General features: G+C 41.4%; 1 protein-coding gene across 6 annotated transcripts in view; it reads left to right on the forward strand.

The window, feature by feature from the left end:
• Nucleotides 1-23862, forward strand: part of LOC137379451 (plasma membrane calcium-transporting ATPase 1-like) — a 124641-nt gene that overhangs the window by 71601 nt on the left and 29178 nt on the right. For all 6 annotated transcript variants that reach the window (XM_068050284.1, XM_068050287.1, XM_068050282.1 and 3 more), the window contains exons 6-12: nt 84-194; nt 11659-11697; nt 13409-13567; nt 14657-14871; nt 15599-15841; nt 16260-16501; nt 20741-20975. In XM_068050284.1, coding sequence (XP_067906385.1) covers nt 84-194; nt 11659-11697; nt 13409-13567; nt 14657-14871; nt 15599-15841; nt 16260-16501; nt 20741-20975 — 1244 coding nt within the window. The remainder of the gene's footprint in view (nt 1-83; nt 195-11658; nt 11698-13408; nt 13568-14656; nt 14872-15598; nt 15842-16259; nt 16502-20740; nt 20976-23862) is intronic.

Raw genomic sequence — 23862 nt, forward strand, 5'->3', positions numbered from 1 at the left:
GCATACATTAATTAAAAAGCCATCATATGAAACACTTTTCATGTTTTCAGTAATGGCCAGCTCTAACTGGAGTCTACTTTCAGGTACCCATGTAATGGAAGGTTCTGGAAGAATGGTAATCACGGCTGTTGGTGTAAACTCTCAAACTGGAATCATCTTCACCTTGCTGGGGTCTGGAGAGGAAGAGAAAAAAAGTAAGCATGCGGCTAAGTGGCTCTCAGAACCTGTTAACTGGGCAGCAGTTTGAGATGGTACCCTGAAATGGCTGCAGTATTTCAAACGTTATTTACCTATAAAGTGAGCACAAAATCCAGTCTTGCCCTTCAGTGCAGTCCCAACTTCTGGGTTAGATGTTAAACAGAGGCTCCTAGTTATGAAAAATGCTTTCTAAATGCAACATGCCTTTCCTTTGACTGTTGCTGACTGTGTTTATAAGTGCTGAGAGTGTTCTGCTTTTAATCTTGGAACTCCCAATACTTATCCTGCCAACCAGGATTCAAAAGCAACCATTCTGTATTTTGGCTGTTCTCCACATATTGGGTTATGTAATTGCAATATTATATTTTTTCTTTATTTGGTCAGCTGAATGACACGAAGCATGGTTACAAAATAATTAAAAATATCTCACTAAATAACCTGACTATAAATGGTTTTTGAAGAAAAATCTTAATGACAATGACCTGTGATATGTTTGATGACCTGGGCAATGTTGGGTTTAGCAGTATGTTTTTAATTTGTAAATCAAGCGATCAAGAAATCTGCATACAAGTTTGTTTCCAAGCATATGCTCTCTTTAAATAATGGATTATAAGAGCCTAGGAGTATGTTTGTGTGGGTGCTGGTGGACTTTAATCAATCTGCAATTTTTACCAATGTCAGCTTCCCAATATTTCTGGCTAATATTCATCCTTCAACCAATACTTTAAAACAAGATCTGGTTATACCTTATTGCTGTTTGTGGGAGCTCGCTGTTTGCAAATTGGCTGCAGCATGTTCTATATAGTTACACAAGAGAACTTCATTGGCTTTAAAGCACTTTGGGACATCTGGACTCATAAAAGATGCTATATAAATGCAAGCCCTTAATTGCTAATTCAACTGCCTGACTTTTAAACATTCATTACAGGGTTGTTTGCAAATAAATTTGGGGAAAATACTATGTTTTCCCCTTTTTCCGCTTGATGGGATGCTTGAATTTCCAAACGCTGCTTCTGCTGTTTGCACTTGGTCGCTGCCTGGGCATGTCGACGTTTTGAACTGGCTGGCGCCTTCGGATGCTTCTCCATTTTGGACAGTCTCGGGCAAGAAATTCCCATGAATTACTGGAGATGTCACACTTTTTCAGGGAGGCTTTAAGAATGTCCTTGTGGCATTTCCTTTGCTGTTCTGGTAGCCTCTTGCTATGACGGAGCTCAGTAGAAAGCTTGTTTTTGGAGTCTTGTGTCAGGCATGCGGACAATGTGGCCTGCCCAACATAACTGACCAACCATGACCAGTGTCTCAATACTGGGGATGTTGGCCTGAGAGAAGACGCTGATATTGGAGCGCCTGTCCTGCCACTGAATTTGTAGGATCTTATGGAGACCCCGCTGGTGATATCTCTCCAGGTTCACTGCTATACAATGTCAGTGTTTCCGACGCATACAAGAGGGCAGGTAGCACTGCGGGCCTGTAGACCATGAGCTTGGTGCCAGATTTGAGATCTTTGTCAAACACTTTTTTTTCCTCAGATGACCGAAGGCTGTCCTGGCGCACTGGAGGTGGAGAGTTTCCTCATCTATGTTTGCCCTTGCTAAGAAGAGGCTCCCAAGATATAAGAAGTGATCCACATTATCCAGTGGTTGGTGGTGGATCTTGATAGTCGGGGGGCAGTGTTGTGCTGCAGGAGCAGGCTGGTAGAGGACCTGATGTTTAGCTTATGGCCCACTCTTTCACATGCGTCAGTGAATGCATAGACAAGGATTTGAAGCTCTGACTGAGTGTATGCATACGCAAGTGTCGTCGGCGTACTACAGGTTGGAGTGGCCTTGGTTTGGAACTGAAGGCAACGTAGGTTAAATAGTTCCTCGCTCGTCCTGTAGAGTATGTCTATTCCTGCAGGGAGCTTCATGGAGATGAGGTGGCGTTTTGTGGCGAGGATGATGGAATAGAGCATTGATGTGATGACGCAGCCTTGCCTGACCCCAGTTTACTCTCTGGGTCAGTGGCAGATCTGTTGGTAAGGATTGCAGCAGGTGGAGAATGGTCACTAATTTCTCCAGGCAGCCAACTTTGAGGAGGATGTTCCATAATCCCTCCCGGTTGATAGTTGAGGGCCTTTGTGAGGTCAAAGAAGGCCATGTATAAAGGTTTCTGTTGCTCCCTACATTTTTCTTGGATTTGTTTTGCTGTGAAGATCATGTCCACTGTGTATCTTGATGGACAGGACCCACATTGTGATTCCAGTAGGAGTTCGTCAGCCACAGGGAGGAGGTGGTTGAGAAGGACTCCTTGCTATGCCCTTCCCTGTGGTGGACAGCACTGTTACCGCAGTTGGTCTTGTCACCTTTTTTGAAGATGGTCACAATTATGGAATCTCGGACATCCCCTGGCACGCTTTCCTCCTTCCAGATGAGGGAGAGGAGACCATGTGTTTGTGTCAAGAGTGCCTGTGCTGTATTTTAGAATTTCAGTGGGAATTCCATCGAAGCTGGCGACCTTATTAGCTGTCAGATGGCCTTTTCGATTTTGTTAAGCTGGGGTTGTGCTGAGGTCGTGGCGGGTATCATGCTGTGGAATGTGGTTGAGGGCACTCTCATCAATGACTGAGTCGCGATTGAGATCTTCACAGTGCACCTTCCAACGAGCACTGACTGCCTCTCGATCCTTAATCGGCAGCACGCCATTTTTTGCTCTCAATGGTGTAGATCTTTGAGTACTTGGGCCATAAATGGTCTTGACTGCGCTGAAGAGTTGCTGTACTTTCTGCACTCTTTTTCAGCCCACCAGCTGTTCTTTAGGTCATGGGTTTTTTGTTGAACCTTGGCCTTCAATTGTCTGTAAACATTTTCTCCCTCCAATTTTGGTGATGCTTCCAGTTCAGGAACATCTTGCGATTTAGTAGCTGCTGGATCTCCTGGTTGTTCTCATCAAACCAGTCTTGATGTTTCCTGGTCGAGAAACCAAGAGTATCTTCAAGTGCTGATTATGGTAGTTTTGAGGCAGACCAGACATTCTGTGGTCCCTGTTCATTAAGCATTGCCAAGTTGCTTGTGAGACGCTGTCTGAGTAGGTCTTTCTTCGCAGAGTCCTTGATACCATTGACGTTGATTTTCCAGCGGCAGTGTTTCTGCTGCCATTTTTGGACTGGGTTTATGGAGATAATAGCTCTGATAAGGCGATGGTCGGTCCAGCAGTCATCGGGTCCTTTCATGGCACAGTTGATGGAAACATCCTTGCAGTCCTTCGCTCGGGCAATGGTATAGTTAATCAATGCCTGGAGCGAGAGTGTAGCTATGATGTCTTGTATTTGTCTCTGACAAAATAGGGTGTGTTATGATCAGGCCATATTCAAGGCATTTAGTCAGAAGAACTCTGGTGTTGGCCCTTCCAACACCATCCTTGCCAATCAACCTTTCCAAAGGTTTGTGTCCTTCCCAACTCTGGCATTGAAGTCTCTGAGGAGGATTAGCTTGTTTTCCTTGGGAACAAGGTACAGCAATTGATCAAGGCTGGAGTAGCATTCCTGTTTGGCCTTAATTGTTGCTTCTAGGGTTTGGGTGTATGCATTGATGACTCTGGCGTGCTGTTTCTGGGTCATGAGACGATTGTTTAATCCACAAGGGGGCTCGCTGAGGTGGTTAGCTAGTTCGTTTTTTTTTATGGCTAAGCCAATCCCGTGGAGTCGGCGCTCTTATTTACCTTTTCCAGAAGAAGGTGTATCCACCACCTTGTTCCTTGAGCTGGCCTTCTGCCCTCCGTCTTTCTCAGGGCAGCGATATCAGTGTTGTAGCAGCAGAGTTCTTTGGCTGTGATAGCGATGCAAGATTCAGGTCTGTCACTACTGGAGTTGTCCATCAGAGTCCTGATATTCCAGGTCCCTAAGTTAGTTTTAAGGGGTGGAAGATGTCTGTGCATTGGTTCTTCTAACATGGGGTGGCCATTACACACCGACAACCACACAGTCTGAGCGAAACAAGGTCTTTGTCCAATGGAATGGATGGCTGTGATGATTGGAGACCAGGCTCTGCTACATGGACGGGGACTAATGCATACACATTGCCAGCATGTCCAGCTGGCAAGTCTGGATGCAGGCCATGTGGATCTGCGCCAGGATGTTCTTGAAGGGGTAGCTGAAAGCTGCTCCAAATCTACCAAGTCCATGAGGCGTCTGGGGAACGCGGGGCCTGTCTTCCTGATGCTTTGTGTATGACAGGACCAAGATGGCTTTGTCTTGCTCTGCTCCCAGTTCCTCGCTCTTCATCCCCATTCCATCACTGCCGGCAGCAGTATAAGGAATGGGTGATACTCCTGATGCTGCACTCCCCTAGGTTATGATTGAGTCTTGTGGCATTGAACACCACAACTTACTGAGGCAGAGGTGTTTCCAACAGCCAAACTAGCATGCAGTAAGGTGACAGATGTTAGGAACATAAGACTCAGGAGCAGGAGTAGGTCGTTCAGCCATTTGAGCCTGGTCTGCCATTCGATAAGGTCATGGCTGATCTGGTTGTGGTCTCAACTCCACTTTCCTGTCTGCCTTCCATAACCCTTGACTCCCTTGTCTATCAAAAATCTATCTAACTCAACCTTGAATAAATTCAATGACCCAGCCTCCACTGCTTTCTGCGGAAGATAATTCCACAGACTGACAATCCTTTTGAGGAAAAAAATGCTCAAAAGGGCAACCTCTTATTCTTAAACTGTGTCCCCTAGTTCTAGTCTTCCCCCACAAGAGGAAACAACCTCCTGGTATCCACTCTATCAAGTCCCCTCAGGATCTTGTACGTTTCAATACGATCACCCCTCATGCTTCTAAACTCCAATAGGCACAGGCCCAACCTGTTCAACTTTTTTTTTTAAGATAAGCCCTTCAACTCTGGAATGAGTCGAGTGAACCTTCTCTGAACTGCTTTTAACCAATTATATCATTTTTCAAATAAGGAGACCAAAACTGTGCAGAGTCCTCCTGATGAGGTCTCACCAAGGCCCTGTACAGCTGCAGTAAAACATCCCTACTTTTACACTCTCTATTCCCCTTGTAATAAAAACTAGCATTCCATTTGCGTTCCTAATCAGTTGATGTACCTGCATACTAACTTTGTGATTCATGTACCAGGACATCCAGTTCCTTCTACCACTAAGTTTTGTTATCTCCATTTAAATAGTATACAGCTTTTCTATTCTTCCTGCCAAAGTAGACAAATTCACATTTTCCTACATTCTACTCCATCTGCCCCCAAATTTTTGCCCACTCACTTAACCTATATTACCTTTTGTAGACTCTTTTCCTCCTTGACGACTTACTTTCCTTCCTATCTTGGTGTCATCAGCAAATTTAACTTTGGTCCCTTCATCCAGGTCATTGATATAAATTGTAAATAGTTGAAGTCCAAGCACAGATCCCTTTGGCACTCTACAAGTTGCAGCTCGCCAACTGGAAAGACCTATTTATCCCTACTCTCTGCTTACTGTTAGCTAACCAATCCTTTATCCATGCTAATATGTTACCCCCTACACCATATGCTGTTGTGTAATAACCTTTGTGGCACCTTATCAATGTGGAGCTGAGGAATAGAGCACCTCAAAGGTGAGGCATAGCACAGTTTAGAGGTGGACTAAAAGGTCCTTCTGCTCTAACTGTGTCTTGGCTCTAATGCAATAGGACAGTTCGATTGATGTAAGTATGTTTTTCCATTTCTTATACCAGCTGCCTTGTGCCCTAAGATTGTCAAATTAGTAATTCCAATGAGCAGATGCTTCATTTGAAGTTTTAAGTGTGCTGGATCAATACCCTTTAGTGCTCCGAATCCATACCATACCTCGTTCATATAGTGAGTATTGATACTACCAGACTTGATCCTGTCTTTTCTGGGTTGAATTTGAAGCCCAATGTCACATCAGTTTTTGAATTCTTATAAGGTACTTTGTTTAGCAAGCACATAATTAATAATAGGCTCCTATCAAAGTGCTTTCACATATCAGTCTTTTGAGTAGCCTCCTAGATATTCAATGTACTTGCTATCAGGCAGGCATTTCCATCGCCTGCAAAATACAGTGGCCTGGAATTTCCTTGACATTTACACACTCATGCTAACTTCTATGCCAATCTTGTGGACAAGTCCAAAGATTTTTCACTGCACTGACTGCACATTGGTTAAGTATAGTGCAGACTTCAGAATTATTTTGAAGTAAACAGCATGAAACTCCAGAAATCTGAGGTGCTGTATACAAGGACACAAGAAACAGAAGCCAAAGTGGCCCATTGAGCCTGCTCTGCCATTTGGTACGATCATGACTGGGCTTCAATTCCACTTTCCTGCTCCCCATATCCCTTGACCAAAACTCTTATCTATATCTCCGCCTTAAATGTATTCAATGATGGAGCATTCACAACCCTCTGGGGTAGCAAATTCCAAAGATTCACAACCCTTTGAGCGTAGTAATTTATCCTCATCTCAGTCCTGAATGATTGACCCCTTATCCTGAGAATGCGTCCCCGGGTTCTAGATTCCCTGACCGGTGGGAACAATCTCTTAGCTTCTACCCTATCGAGCCTTTTCAGAATCTTGTATGTCTCAATTAAATCGCCTCTCATCCTCAACACCAGAGAATATTGACCCAATTTACTCAGCCTCTCATCATAGGACAACCCCTTCAGGAACCAATTTAGTAAATCTTCGCTGCACTGCCTCCAGTGCAAGTATATCCTTTCTTAAATGTGGAGACCAAAACTGCACGCAGTATTCCAGATGTGGTCTCACCTAAGCCCTGTACAATTTTAGTAAGACTTTATTCCTGAACTCCATTCCCCTTGCAGTGAAAGCCAACATGTCATTTGCCTTCCTAATAGCCTGCTGCACCTGCATGTTAACTTTGTGTGTTCCTTGTAGGAGTGCCCCCAAGTTTTTCTGAACAACGCATTTAAAAAAAAAAAAAAATTCTGTTTTTACGACCAAAGTGAACAACTTCACACTTTCCTACATTATACTCCTATTCCCATTTGAGAAATTGAAATATAGCTGGAAAATTCTAGCCATCAAAAGGATTTTTGCCTTAACAAGCCTGCCTCTTGTTCTAGATGCTCCAAGACTAGTTTGCCCAGAAGCCATCCCCAGTTCCAAATTGTAACCTTGACAAAGCTCCAAATTGAGTTCTTAGCAGTTCGTCATGTCAGTTCATGACTACCATTGAAACCTCCCTTAACACGGAAGTTTGCATTTATACCCATATATATGGATGTAAATGCAGGAAACCTTCAAGCCACTACCTGCACAGGGTGGAACTATGTAGATAAGCTTTCAGCAGCTGTTTTGCAGTGGTGGCACAAACGCTAAGAATTTTGTGCATGCTGAAGTTTCAGCATAAAACTGGCATAAACTAGTTACCTGTAAATTTCCTCAAAGATATCATGGGTATCCTGAAGTTCCATGAAATTTTGGGCCTTGTCCTTGCTGAGAATTCATTGAAAACAACTTTGGCATTGGAATGCGACCCTTCTGCACAACATCTCCAATAAAGTAGCTGAGGAGCTAGCTCAAGTCATTGGCATGCATCTTGGGCATAAGGCTATTTCACTCTAGTATTAGAATTTTGCCACAGAGGAGTCCATTCAGCCACTTTGCCTGTGCTGACTCTCATAACAGCCATCCACTAAGATCCATTCCACTGCCCTTTCTGATACCCTTTCGTTTTCAAATATTTATATGCTTCCCTTTTAAAAGCTGTTATGGATTCAACTGGCTTGTTAGGAGTCCTGGAATTCCTCAAATCCCGCTTAGTCTAGCTTTTAGGCTTCAGCATCATGGAGCGCATGTGAGCAATTGGTACCAATATCTCTGCACATTGCATTAATTGAATCTCGTGCTTCAACCTCCAAATATCTTTGGAAAGCTTGTGTATTCTGAGCATGTTGCTTTGGAGCTATCTGATGGCATTTGACTCCATTAATATTTTGCCAACCAGCACTTGTTTCAATATCTACCAAGCAGCTCTCATAACCTGTAATAGCTGAATTTTTCAATCTAGCACTCTTTTCTACCAACTACACTTAAGATCAAGATGTTGTCCAACCTGGCATTGTACATTTTTGTAAGGATGCCAAGTTTGCACTAATGGGGCAGGGCAGGAGCCAGTTTTCAACAGGCTTTTACCCCTTTTACAGATGGGCTAGTTGGTGGTACCGATCTTTTTTGCTGTTGAGATTTTGGATCCTTCAGATTTCTGCTGACCATCTTGAGGCAAGAAATAATGGCTCAATCTTGTCAACCAAAAATCAGGCCCTCCATTTCTTTTTAAGCAAGAGTCTTCACTCTTTTTTTCCAATTTTAGACTCAAATTGATCATTCCTTATCTAAACAGGCTGCTGTTGACCAACAAAAATTAAGCTTAGCAATGATGAGCTCCTTGAAATCCTGGTGGTGATGATAACCGTGCTGTCCAGTATCTGGAAAGTTGATGGGCATTATATAAGTACAAGTTTCTCTTTCACAACTTCAGGACATCCTGAAGTACTTTTGAAGTGTAGCGTTATGTTTAGAAACTAATATGGAATGTTCGGTTTATCCATGTCTATCCATGTGAGGAAAAGTGTTGTGATGTAGGAAATAGGGTTGGTTCAGATCTATAATAAAAGCAAAATACTGCAGATGATGGAAATCTGAAATAAAAACAAGAAATGCTGGAAATACTTAGCAGGTCTGGCAGCATCTGTGGAGAGAAGCAGAGTTAACGTTTCAGGTCAGTGACCCTTCAGAACTGGCAAATATTAGAAATGCAAAAGGTTTTAAGCAAGTAAAGCGGGGGGTGGGGCAAGAGATAACAAGAGAGCATGTTGACAAGATCACAGAATAACTGACCAGAAGGTCATGGAACAAAGGCAAACGGTATGTTGATGTGCGCTGAAAGACAAAGCGTTAGTACAGAGAGAGTGTGAATTGACTGTAAAGCGCAAACATTTTTTTAAAAATGTACAAAAAGAAACAGTGGGTAGGCACAGTAGAAACAAAGTAACCAAACTTTTAAAAAAAAAACTAAAATAAAATACCCAAATTAAAAAAGAAAAAGAAAAATAACTAAACATAAGGGAGGTGGGGTGCCTGTCATGCTCTGAAATTATTGAATTCAATGTTCAGTCCGGCAGGCTGTAGCGTGCCAAATCGGTAAATGAGATGCTGTTCCCCGAGCTTGCGTTGATGCTCACTGGAACACTGCAGCAATCCCAGGACAGAGATGTGAGTGTGAGAGCAGTGGGTGTGGGGGGGGGGTGGTGGTTGTTGAAATGGTCATGCTTACGGACTGAGCGGAGGTGTTCCGCAAAGTAGCCACTCAATCTGTGTTTGGTCTCCCCAATGTAGAGGAGACCACATTGTGAGCAGTGAATACAGTATGCTAAATTGAAAGTACATGTGAATTGCTGTTTCGCCTGGAAGGAGCGTTTGGGGCCTTGGATAGTGAGGAGAGGGGAGGTAAATGGGCAGGTATTACACCTCCTGCAATGGTAGGGGAAAGTGCTGTGGGAAGGGGATGAGGTGGGGGTAATGGAGGAGTGGACAAGGGTATCGCGGAGGGAATGATCCCTTCGGAGTGCTGACGGGGGAAGGGGAGGGGGGGTGAGGAACATGTGTTTGGTAGTGGCATCATGCTGGAAGTGGCGGAGGATGATCCTTTGGATGTGGAGGCTGGTGGGGTGGAAAGTGGTTCTGGAAAGGAGGGGAAGGGGTGAGGGTAGAGGTTTGGGAAATGGGCCGGACACGGTTGAGGGCCCTGTCAACCACAGTGGGGGGAGGAAATTTTTGGTTGAGGAAAAAGGAATATCAGAAGCACTGCCATGGAAGGTAGCATCAGAGCAGATGTGTCAGATGGAGAAATTGGGAGAATGGAATGGAGTCCTTACAGGAGGCAGGGTGTGAAGAAGTGTAGTCGAGGTAGCTGTGGAAGTCGGTGGGCTTATAATGAATATTAGTAGACAGCCTATTCCTGGAGATGGAGACAGAGAAGTGGAGGAAGGGAAGTGTCTGAGGCGGACCATGTAAAGGTGAGAAAAGGGTGAAAATTAGAAGCAAAGATGATAGTTTTCTAGTTCCAGGTGGGAGCTGGAAACACCACTGATAGTCATCGATGTACTGGAAAAAAGAGTTGGGGGAGGGGGCCCGAGTAGGACTAGAACAAGGAATGTTGCTCCCTTGGCACCTTATCCTGCAATTGTAGGAGGTGTAATACCTGCCCATTTACCTCCTCGCGCTCTCGCTCTCCATCCCTCCCATCCAAGGCCCCAAACACTCCTTTCAGGTGAAACAGCAATTTACTTGTACTTTCAATTTAGTATACTGTATTCACTGCTCACAATGTGGTGGTCTCCACATTGGGGAGACCAAACGCAGATTGATTGCTTTACGTAACACCTCTGCTCAGTCCGTAAGCATGACCCTGAGCTTCCATTACAACATCCCCTCCCCCTCACCGCTCCTATCTCTGTCCTGGGATTGCTGCAGTGTTCCAATGAATATCAACGCAAGCTCAAGGAACAGCATCTCATTTACCGATTAGGCTAACTGCAGCCTGCTGGACTGAACGTTGAATTCAGTAATTTCAGAGCATGACGGGGGGGGGCCCCCCCTTTTTATATTTAATTTTTTCTTTTTATTTGGGTATTTTTTTTTTTAGTTTGGTTCTACTGTGCCTACCCACTTCCTGTTGACATTTATAAAAAAAAAAATGTTTGTGCTTGGAGTGCTTTGTGTTTACAGTCAATTCACACCCTCTCTGCACTAACGCTTTGTCTTTCAGCACCCCATACTGTTTGCCTTTGCTCCATGACCACCTGGTCAATTATTCTGTGACCTTGTCCTATCAACACCTCTTTTCTTATCTCTTGCCCCACCCCTGCTTTACTTGCCTAAAACCTTTATACATTTCTAATATTTCAGTTCTGAAGAAGGGTCACTGACCTGAAACGTTAACTCTGCTTCTCTCCACAGATGCTGCCAGACTTGCTGAGTATTTCCAGCATTTCTTGTTTTTGGTTCAGATCTACTTTTGGTCCAGGTAACCCTGCAAGCTAATGCCCTCATGAATAGGGCTGAACAGGTAGTGGGTAGCTACTCAGCACACATTATCTGGCTTAGCAGTTTGAGCTTGTTTAGTTTTCTGTAGCTTCTATACTAAAATGATAATTCAGCCTTATTATCTCTATCTTCTTTTTGGTGCTCACTTACAGGACCTGGTAAATATGCAAGAAGATTTTAAATACTTCCATAATGAATGTACAATCAGCCTCAAATTGAATTTGTGAATCCTTTTGAAAGGAGAGCACAATTACACTTAACTTGTGGTAACTTGGGATAATGGCAAATGCTCAGTATTTGCAGACATCAATTCCCATTTACACTGTTAAATGACTCGAGTATGTAAATGTATAAACTGAGTTAATAAAATTACTTTACTGCTATTTTCTTTTAGATAAAAAGCAAGATGGAGCTGTAGAAAATCGAAACAAAGGTAAACATTAAACACTAAGCAGCCTTGGTATGATCTATGGTACTGTTTACTTGGCTTTCAGAACCTTTTAAAATGTACCTGAAAACAATAGCAGAGCTGTTTTGTTTAGAAACTAATATGGAATATTATATTTATAAAGATTGAGTAAACTATCCATGTGAGGAAAAGGGACAAAGCTGTACTTTGGCATTTAAGAAAACTGTTGTCCTTTTTATATTCAAATGTTCTAATTAAATTGAGAAATTGAAATATAGCTGGAAAATTCTAGTCATCAAAAGAATTTTGCCTTAAGCCTGCCTCCCGTTCTTGATGGTCCAAGACAAGTTTGCCCAGAGGCCATCCCTAGTTCCAAATTGTACCCTTGACAAAGCTCCAAATTGAGTTCTTAGCAGTTCGTCATGTCAGTTTATGACGCTACCATTGAAACCTTCCTTAACAAGGAAGCTTGCATTTTTCACTTAAGAAAACTGTTGCTAGGATTGGTTTCAGTTTCCATTAGTGATTTTCAAGCCTTAGTTGTAGATCTGCCCTATTCGATCACACATTTAGTTATCTTTGGAACATACTTGTGCCCACACAGTTGTTTTTCATTTTAAACTAGTAAGTCTAGAGTGCAGGTAGATTGTAGATTCCAATGTATGGATGGAAGTGGGACTAACTGGATAGCTTTCCAAAGAGCTCACAGGCACTATTGGCTGAATGGCAGCCTCCTGTGCTTTAAGACTGAGAATGAATTTGAATTGGGTAATCTCAAAGATTGGGGCAATTTGTATAGTGCCAACACATGGAGGTATCACAATTGCATTTGTAATCATACCTATCAAGATTAAGCAAATAAAAGCAAAATACTTGAGCAGTTTTGTATCCACAGAAACTGCAATAACTTGGGTTCCGTAACACACATTCAAGCCCCTCAATCCCTCTGGCATTTTTTAAAAATTGTACTTTCCCAAGAAAGTTCCTGCTGTAGTCAAATAATTGTTCCAATTTCACCATTTGGGTGATTGTTTTAATTCCTTACATGAGGCGTGTTCCTTGGTGAACACATTCCAATAAGTATGTAGCATACTGCACTAATTTGAAATTCTGGTTAGGGATCAAAGTTTTTTTTTGCCGTTGTATGACTTCAAATATGGAATCATAGAAACTTACTGCAAAGAAGGAGGCTCTTTGAAACAGCAGTTGTGCATCATCATCCTCCCCCGGGCTTTTTGTTCCGCATCTTCAAGTATTGATCCCTTTTAAATTATTTATGGCCTTGTCTTCCACCACCACCTCTTGAGCATTCTACATCCTGACAACTGGTGGGGTGGTGGGGGAGGAGGAGGAAATTTCCCCTCTAGATCTTTGGCCAATTGTTTTAAATCTGTGGCCTATAGTTATTGACCCACTAGCCTGAGTTTTTCTCCCCTTACTATCTTGAAAACCTGCTGGCCTCCACTGCTCCTAATTTGTATGTTCGTATGTAAGTCACCTCTGTTCCAAGAGAGCCGTCCTAATTTTAAACCTCCCATAACTAAAGTCGCTCATTCCTGGTAAACCTCCTCTGTACCTTTTTGTCTGAAACGGTTTTCTCACACCAGCATTGTCAACTTAAGCAATCGGTAAACTAGCTTTCCATGGCTAGCCACTAACTGGAATTCCAGACCCTATTAGACAGGAGAATCAGATTGTGCTTTCAAAGTGACCATTTTGCTTTGCTTTTTGTCAGCTAAAGCTCAAGATGGAGCAGCAATGGAAATGCAGCCATTGAAAAGCGATGAAGCAGCTGATGATGCATCTGAGAGAAAGAAAACAAACATCCCCAAAAAAGAGAAGTCTGTACTCCAAGGAAAGCTCACAAAGTTGGCAGTTCAAATCGGTAAAGCAGGTATGAAAATTAATCATTCAATAAGATCAAAATTGTTCCATAATCCTGATTTTATTGTATTTTTGTATAGACTTGCACGGATGTGATGGTTCATACTTGTGGTTATAGCTTGTTGCATGCTATTGATTTATGGTATCTGTGAAATGTGTCCTTGCACAAACATTTTGGGGGGAAAAAAGAAAATTTTAATCTCATTCAGTTTGAAATTAACTGTTTATGCTCAACATGTCTACTAGTTTTAATCTGAGTGGAATTAAGAGTTCAACTACTAACTAGTATAGATAAAATAATTGGTTGTGGCAAATAGTGACTATTTCTGCATTCCTAACAACAAAGTATCAACACCTGAACCAACCCATTAGTTTTGGATTCCTTAGTACTTTATTTTTTATTATTAAATAGCATATTTTCCACTTTTAAAGTTTGATTCCTTAACATGGTCTTGTGCAGACCTGGGCACTAACTGTTGAACCACACACGCACTGACAAGTATGTAATCGTTTGAAAGGCTGCAAAGACTCTCCTAGATCCAGCTTGAGACTTGAGGACCTGACCACCACCGTCCCACCTCAACCACTCAGTGGTGTTCAGAATAGAGCAGGTTACAGTTCTTTTGGTGTGCAGCCCTGTGCTATTCCAACTCCATATTAAACATGGATGGGCCAGCTGTACCTGAGTTGTGTGCAATTTCAATGGATGATGTGCTAGAACTGGAGGATTTAAGTGCACTAATCCCACTCCCTGAGGACCTATTCAGTATGCTCCTCTTAAGCATTTGAAAATTGCTGCTCAAATATTGTAGTCTTGAGGCATAGTTCTACCATGTGTCCTACATTATTTTCGTTAAGACTATTGAATGCTTCTGTATAAGCTTAACTGAAATATTTCTAATTGTAGGTAATTCATATACTCATCGAGTCAGAAACAAGCTATTCAGACATAATCTATTGTCTGGTACCTGAGTTGCCATTTTTTTTTTTAGATAATTCGTCTATAAAAGATATAATGTATGGCAGTGTTTTGTATTCCATAGTGCGTTGCCTCTAATTTCTTATATTGTAATACTATTAATCTGCTTTTCTTCCATAGGATTGGTGATGTCTGCTGTTACAGTTATCATTCTGGTTCTGTATTTTGTGATTGATACATTTTGGGTCCAGCAACACTCTTGGTTGACTGAGTGTACCCCAATTTACATCCAGTACTTCGTTAAATTTTTCATCGTTGGTGTTACTGTCTTGGTTGTGGCGGTACCAGAGGGTCTTCCACTTGCAGTTACAATCTCTTTGGCTTATTCTGTAAAGGTAAGCTATAATAGAAACACATATATTTGAAGTCTTAGCCCTTGTATTCCATTTGCCTTGCTGAATTTGTGCTTTCATGTGTAACTAACCACAGTTTTCCTCTTTCTCTGTCCTTAATGCTTGACTTGTATGTGTATATTCCATATGCAGCAGCTGCTTTTCAGTAGTTTAATGTAAGCCTCCTGTGGTTCCACACCAGGAATGACTGACTACTTGACCAACAGGGTATAGGAGCCAAGCCCAACTTGTAACATCAATGTGCGTTTGCTTCTAGCAGGATCATTGCATTGTGATCTGATCTGATCAATATTTTCCCCTCTTTCCAGGCACAGCCTGCTTTTTAAAATCAAGCTTCCATTTCAACACAGTGCAATTCGCCAGTGTACTCCAGCCACTCCTGGGGTTCCACAAACATTACATTCAGCACTTTGATGCAAAGTCATTCTGGAATGTGTGAAACCTTTTCTTCCTGCCAGTCAGATCTAATTGCATCATGTGTTGGAACATTAAGATTGGGCAGGCTTAGAATCATTTACACTTTATCTTGGGAATTGCAGTTTTGTTTCCTATTGGTGAATGGGCAAAATTAGATGAGAATCGCAATATAGTTACAAGCAGTGTAAATTACTTGTAAAATTCTTCTGTCATACTGTTCTAGTACTAGTTTGTATCAAATGGCCCATTCTTGAACATTGATATTAATGACCACAAATCTTTCCAAATACAGAAAATGATGAAAGATAACAACTTGGTCAGACATCTGGATGCCTGTGAAACAATGGGGAATGCAACAGCTATATGTTCGGACAAAACTGGTACCCTCACAATGAACAGAATGACTGTGGTTCAAGCATTTTTGGCTGACGAGCACTACAAGAAGATTCCAGATCCAGAGGTTCTTCCTGAAAACATCTTGGACAAACTTGTTGCAGGAATAGCAGTAAACTCTGCTTACACTACAAAGATACTGGTATGTTGGGATTCTTGTACTTTTTTTCTCCCCTTGGAGTGTAAAATATCAATTACTCAGTATTAGAGTCATAAGGGTCATGTAATGTATTGTTGCATAGTACTGTGTTCTGAGGTTTTTGTATTTTGGGTTTTAAATTGTATTACAATTGGAACTAGAGTGAGAGTATTAGTCGAGTACATAACAGGGCAGTAATTCAGTTGAGGATTCAAATGCCCTAACCCCAGAGAAAGGTTTGAATGGCTTACTAGAAATTTAAACAGCATTCTCTGCTGATGACTTTAAATGCAAATCCTATTTTAATTGTTTCTGTTGTAACACTTACTGGTTTTACACTTGTGAATAAAAATCAGTTTGATTTGAATCAAATACTGTTAAGATTGAGTACATTAAATGTATTATTGATCTAATTTCACAGCCTCCCGAGAAAGCAGGTGGCTTGCCTCGTCATGTTGGCAATAAGACAGAATGTGCCTTGTTGGGATTTGTATTGGGATTGAAGGGAGACTACCAAGCAATTCGAAATGAAATTCCAGAAGAGAAATTATTCAAAGTCTACACCTTCAACTCTGCACGAAAATCTATGAGCACAGTTCTGAAGAACCCTAATGGCAGTTTTCAAATGTTCAGCAAGGGTGCTGCTGAGATTGTTCTTAAAAAGTAAGTGCAATGTGTATTTTAATGTTGGCTTTTTGGAGGGGGCTTGAGTAGGGCACTGATCAGTGATTCAGAGGATTCATTAAACTGTTGGCCTTCCAACTAGTGACTGACCCTCACACCAGGGCCTCCGCTGGAGTTGACTTGGAGAGGGAGGTTATGTCCATCACTGAGCCTTTCTGACTTCTTCCTGAGAAGCTAACTTGGAGAAATAGCTTGTGAAAGCTATAGAAGATCTGAGTGTTTCTCTTGGCTAAGATTTTTAGTAGAACACAGGGTTACTTGGACTTTTTAAGTACAACATGCATTGTACATGAAACTAAAAACTAAGCACAATGGTTGTGGTGAGTAGAACTGCCTATCTCAATATTTGCTGCCATTCATAACGCAAAATACCAAGTGCTAGTCTAAGATGCACACATTATACTTGTGATCTAGGTGCTTGAGACTTTGCAAGTCTTCTACCATCTTCATAATTGCATGCAATGTATTTTCTGTATCCCCTGGACAGCCATCTTAAATTTCTGCAATCAATGTTTTTGTGGTGAAACATAAGCTGATATTGTCTTGTATATTGCTTTGACTATGTTGGCCTCGTGCAGTAATTTGTTTGTCATTATGCAGCTTAACTGCTTGCAAGACTTTGAAAATTCATCTTTCTCCTCGCCCCCAAATTCTCAAGTTCATCTACCATTGAGAATTATTTTTCTGAATAGGAAAAATCATTGGATGTTCCTAACTGTTTGTTGCCTTGCAGGTACTTTACAAATTGAAAGGGTCTTACTTTTTTTGAGGGAAAAGCCCGTGGTATTTTGCTCTGCAAGAGCACCTTATTAAATTTCAGCTTGTCCTTTTCTGTTGAAGTTTCATAGAAAACAAATCTGGAGATATTGAGGTACTGGAAGTTTAAGAAAAATCAGTAGAACCTCAGCCGTACCTAAATTACACCCACATTAACATTGTATTACCTCTAGGTACTTGCATTCATTGCAATATAATACTTGAATATTCCAATGTTCAAGAGCTGGACAGGAATGAGCAGAGTTGGAGGTTTCCATAGCCCAACTTGACTGCCTCCCCAAAGAACTGTCCCCTTTCAACAGTATATACACACTCCAGCTCCTTACATTTTCCACACCCTAGCTATGTTCATATTGCCCCAACCTCTGTCGCTGATTACTCCCCGATCATCACAGGCTACAGCAATAGATCCCCAGCTCCTAAATTCCAAAATGAAGAGTTCTGATGAAAGGTCACTGACCTGAAACATTAACTCTGCTTTTCTCTCCACAGATGCTGCCAGACCTTTCCAGCAATTTTTGTTTTTCAGATTCCTGTATCTGCAGTATTTTGCTTTTATTCTCCAAATTCTACATTGCTTTTTGTTTCCTCCCAGCTGCAGCCTCTTCCCCTCCCTCCCTCTCTCCCTCTTTCTCTGAACTTCACCCTGCCTCCCCCTCCCCCCACCACTACACCTTCCCTTGGTTTGATCCTTGTTGCCCCACAGCCCCAGCCTTCTCTTGCAACTACCCTATGTTGCGACAGCTCTCCGCTGCCTCACTACTCTTGTCCTTCCCCACTCTGATCCAAATTAGTATAGATTGCCTCCCATCTTATGTATTAGATATTGATTGCATTAGGGAAGAAACATTTTGAAAGACACAAGTGAGATGAGATGGGAAGAAGAGAATTAAAAGTTTGAGAAACTATGGGGGAGAGAAGGAGGCAAAGTTGGACCAGCTGCAGATACCACAATAAGAGGAATATGCAACAACCATAAAGAGGCAGAGATGGAGGTTGCAAAAACAAAGCAGTTACTGGAAGAGAATATTTTTGTTCCTGAGCAATTCTACAGGTCAAAAAATATTTATACATTATGCTCTGGTAACTTTTTAAATGTATCCTCCAACTCAACCTGAGCATGGGGAGAGATTTGTTCATGAGTCCTAATTTATAAGATGCCATCATTTCCACACTTTAATTTCCATTAAAATCTGCAGATCTCATTACATTGTTTACAGCAACTATACATTCCTTCAAGGAATAAAAACCCCAAAAGAAAAGGTAGTCAACTGTGGCTAACAAAGGAAGTTGAGAATTGTACAAGATTAAAAGAAAAAAACCTATAAAGTTGCCTGAGGAAAAGAAAGTAGTCAACCTGAGGATTGGGAAGATTTTAGAATACAGCAATAGAGGACCAAGAAACTGATCGAAAGGGAGAGTAGAATATGAATGTAAACTGGCAAAAAACATTAAGACTGCAAAGCTTCTATAGATACATTAAAAGGAAAAGTTTGGCTAAGACAAATGTGAGTCCATTACAGGCAGAGTCAGGAGAATTTATAATGGGAATAGAGAAATGGCAGAGAAGCTAAATGATTGCTTTGTGTCTGTCTTTAATGCTGGGAGATTTCTTATATCTTCCTCAGTGAAGATCCAAGGGATGAGGGAGAATGAGGAATTGAAGGAAATTAGTATTAGTAAGAAGGTTGTATTGGAGAAGTTTGTGGGGCTGAAAGTTTATACGTCCCTGGGACCTGATATTCTACATCCTAGAGTGTTGAAAGAGGTAGCTATTAAGATAGTGGATGCATTGATGAGCATCTTCCAAACTTCTACAGATTCTGGGCAGTTCTTGCAGATTGGAAGGTAGCAAATGTCACTCCACTATTTAAGAAGGGAGGGAGAGAGAAAATGGGGAACTACAGATCCGATAGCCTGATATCAGTATTGGGGAAAATGCTAGAATCTCGTCTAAAGGATGTGTTAAATGGACACTTGGATAATCTGGGCCTAGTCGACATGGATTTATGAATGGGTATTTCATGTTGGATGAACATGTTGGATTTTTTTTGAGGATGTTAATATCAGAATTGATAAAGGAGTCGGTGGATGCAGTATACTTGGATTTTCAGAAGGCTTTTGATAAAGTTCCCCACAGGAGGTTGGTTAGAAAAATTTAAAGCACATGGGATAGGAGGTAATATACTGGCATGGATTAAGGATTAGCTAACAGGCAGAAAACAGTAGGAATAAACAGGTATTTCTCGCATTGGCAGACTGTGACTAGTGGGGTAATGCAAGGATCAGTACTTGGGGGGGCCCCAGCTGTTCATAGTATGCATCAATGATTTGGATGTGGGGAACAAATGTAATATTTGCAAGTTCACGGATGAGAGATAACTAGGTGGGAATGTGTGTTGAGGAAGATGCAAAGTGGCTTCAAGAGGATTTGGACAGAATTAGTGAGGTGGGCTGGCACATGGCAGATGGAATATAATGTGGAAAGATGAGGTCCTCCATTTTGGAAGGAGGAATAGATGTGCAGAGTATTTCTTAAATGGTAAGAGATTAGAAAGTGTAGACGTGCAAAGGGACCTGGGCATCCTCGTCAATAAGTCGCTGAAAGCTAGCATGCACGTGCAGCAAGCAATTAAGAAGGCTAATATGTTAGCCTTTATCGCAAGAAGATTTGAGTACAGGAGTAGCGAAGTCTTGCTTCAATTGTACAGAACCTTGGTTAGGCTGCATCTGGAGTACTGTGTGTAGTTTTGGTCCCCTTATCTGAGGAAGGATATTATTGCCATAGAGGGAGTGCAATGAAGGTTCACCAAACTTGTTTCCGGGATGGCGGGACTGTCCAATGAAGAGAAATTGAGGAAACTGGGCCTGTCTTCTCTAGAGTTTCGAAGAATGAGGTGATCTCATTTGAAACCTACAAAATGCTTAAAGGGATAGACAGAGTAGATGCACCTAAGATGTTCCCCCTGGTTGGGGAGTCTAGAACCAGGGGACACAATTTCAAAATAAAGGAGAAGCCACTTAGGACTGCGATGAGGAGAAATTTCTTTACTGAGAGGGTTGTGAATCTTTGGAATTCTCTAGTCCAGAGGACTGTGGAAGTTCAGGCTTTTGAGTATGTTTAAAGCAGAGATTGACAGATTTCTAAATACCAATGACCAGGAGATATGAGGATAGTGTGGGGAAAAAGGCATTGAAGTGGATGATCAGCCATGATCGTACTGAAGGCGGAGCCAGCTCAATGGGCTGATTGGTCTACTGCTGTTCCTATGTTCCTATCACTTATCGGTATAATGTTTTAACTGTTAATAGGATTTTCAATATGTAAACATATAGCTAATACACGTGTATTGGATCCTATTGTGCAACTTTCAGTTGGTTCTGGTTAAAAGTTTGAATTTTTAAGCAGAAGCTTTCATAAGATATAAACTGTTTCACCAGGTGTTCCAAAATGCTAAATGCAAAGGGTGAGATCAAAGATTTGAAGATGAGAGACCGTGAAGATTTAGTAAAGAAAGTAATAGAACCAATGGCCTCTGAGGGACTGCGAACCATCTGCCTAGCCTTCAGAGAATTTGAAGTTAATTCTGATGTGGATTGGGATAATGAAAATGATATACTTGCTGACCTTACCTGTATAGCTGTAGTCGGTATTGAAGATCCCGTGAGACCAGAGGTAAATAAATGGTAATCATATGCATTTAATAACATGGCAAAGGGGTCCTGTTGAGTATTTTTGAGACCTTCTCCAATCCCACATTGGGGATTTATCTATGTTTGCTATGGAAAGATGCTTCCATTTACAAAGTCTCCATTGTTTCAGTGACCGAGTTTGCCTACAAACTCAAATGTCCCTTTATTGACGTACCCAGCATTTACTATTGGGATCCCTACATATTTTTCTTTTCTAATAGGACTAAAGTTGAACTGAGTGAAGAGGGAACTGGAAACTACTCAAATTGGATTTTTCACCATCTATATTTGCCTTTTGGATGTTTGGTTTGACTTGACTTGTGTGACTGAAAGCTAGAAAGACACACTGAATTTTATTTGAATGAAGTCAAAATATAGTAAATTTAAGATTTGAAAATACTTGGTTGTAATGTGACTTGATTTAAGTCCGATCAGAGCCATTGTGGTTTCTGTTTGGCTTGCTTGTGTTCAACTTGAAGCCAACAAGAGAAGCAGACGTGATTCTGCTCCCGGTGGCCTACTGGGACTGAAGAGCTAATTGCCAGCCCTCTGGCCAGCAACTCTTGAATGTAGGAGTTCCTGCCTCGGCGGAAGCCCCAACTGAAGCTATTTGAAACCCTCAGCCATGCAAAATAGCAGCGTGGCTTTCAAGCCCAGTGGAGGCAGGGCCACCACCTCACGGTTAAATTCCAGCCATGGTACTAAATCTCAAATTTCAGTCTATAATGTTGCAACAAAATAGCCTTATATTTAGCATATATGTTGGAGGGCTGTAATGGAATTGAGTTCCGTTTAGTGAATTTACTACATATGTTAGTCGGATTATTTTGATTTCTAAAATTGTTTCCGGATGTATTATGGGCAGCGTGTGAAGCTGAAAGTATCTGAACTAACTAAAGGTTTCTAAATTGTAATCATTTTCAGATGTTGGTAGACAAATTCATTTGAAGTGCACGTCCTATGTTTTTAAGGGAAAATGTTAACTCAATGCAAGATCTATAGGAAGTAATTATTTTGCGGGCATTTCTGCTTTTAAATTCCAAGTAGTTAAGGATACATAATCCAATAGTTGTCTAATAAAGATTTAATACATTATATATTCATTGAACACAATATTTGGTACAATATCCCATTGATAACTTCTATTTATATAGCACCTTTTTAATGAAGTAAAATGTTCCAAAGCATTGGAACATTATAAAACAAAGCATAACACTGAACTTCGAGAGTAGGACAGGTGTCCAAAAGCTTGGTCAGAGGTAGGTTTTTAAGTAGCATCTTAAAGGAGGAGAGGGGAGTGGAAAGGTTTAGGGACAGAATTGCAGAGCTACAGGCCTTGGTAGATGAGACACCGCCACCAGTGGTGGAGCAATGAAAAGTGGGGATGCTCTAGGCCAGAATTGAAGGAGCACAGGTATCTGAGGGTTGTGGGGCTGGAGAAGATTGGAGGTAGGAAGGGGCAAGGACCTGGAGGGATTTGAAAATGATTAATTTAAAAAAAAAAGCAGTTTTACCCAGGAACTAGAACCAATGTAGGTCAGCGAGTGCAAAAGTGATGGGTGATTTGGACTTGATGTGAATTTGGATATGGGCAACAGTGTTTTGCATGACCTCGAGTTTACAGAAGGTTGAATGTGGGAGGCTGGCAAGGAGTGCATTGGAACAGTCAATGTGCTTATGAATCCTGAAAAACTTGTTTTTGGATTGATACTCCACTGTAACAGTGTTGATCACTAATTTTTATGGGACCAGAAAACAGTGAATTGATACAAACATTAAATGGCTTTCAAAGCTTCCATTTAACTTTACTGCCGGTGCTATGTCCAAAATTATTCTTGCATTAGCTAAATTGTTAAAGCTTCGTACAATGGTCTTTGAAGAGTAATTGATCTTGGGGTAATAAATCAGGCTGTTGTCAAGTCTCCAGGGCTGTTCTGGTTCTGTCTAAATGGCAGTGGCAATCACAGTAGTGTTAATCCAGCAATTTGGACATCACCATTGATTTTTACATGGGATTGAATCTGAATGTGGAGTTGTTACCATTTCAGAAAGGTTCATGGCAGAGAGGGTCCCAGAAAATTTTGGTGTGAAGTAATGGGCGGAATCACTCATGCCATAATGTTCTGGAAATCGTAATACAGCGTTCCTTAGATGTTTGCTACAGATTCATGCCCCATTTCTTCAGTTGGGAATATTACAAGGCATCATCGAGTTTAAAATTTTCATTGAGGCATCAGGAGAAAGTTTTTGAAGCGTAGAAATGCTTTGCCAGTAAGAGTGATTAAGACTGACCATAATTTGATTTTTGGCTAAAAGTAGTAACTGCTTGAAGTAGAGAAAGAGGAGGGCACTGGGATTAGTTTTGGGTTGCATTAGGAAGGAGCTGACAAAAATGTCGGCCAAATGGTTTCCTCCTTTATTGGAAACCCTTTTGGTTCTAAATTGTTTGCTCAAAGGTATGAGGTAAACTTGTTCCATTGCAGGCTCTCCTCGCATTGTATAGTGTATATAGCTGGCTAAGCCTCTTGTGGGAAAGATCCCTGCTTCAACTAAGGGATGAGCTTCAATATTGTTTAGTTTGCTAATTCACTCTTGAACAAATAGGACAACTCCCAGCCTGCATTGTGCCAATGTCAACAGCTTGTGCTCTAGAATTTGGTGCATGTCAATGTGGAACAAGTGTCCATTTGCAATCTCAGACCTGAACCATGAACAGCAAGTGAGCACTTCCACAGGAGACTTTTTTTAAAATTAAGATTTATTTAAATCCAATCTATTTTTAACATTTCACCATAATTCCTGAAGCAATCTAGAATACTAATAGAGGACTTGTAGTTTTTGGTTCATATTTCCTAAACGTGGAGGCTAAT

Source organism: Heterodontus francisci, chromosome 18, assembly GCF_036365525.1.
Source record: "Heterodontus francisci isolate sHetFra1 chromosome 18, sHetFra1.hap1, whole genome shotgun sequence".
Taxonomy (NCBI): domain Eukaryota; kingdom Metazoa; phylum Chordata; class Chondrichthyes; order Heterodontiformes; family Heterodontidae; genus Heterodontus; species Heterodontus francisci.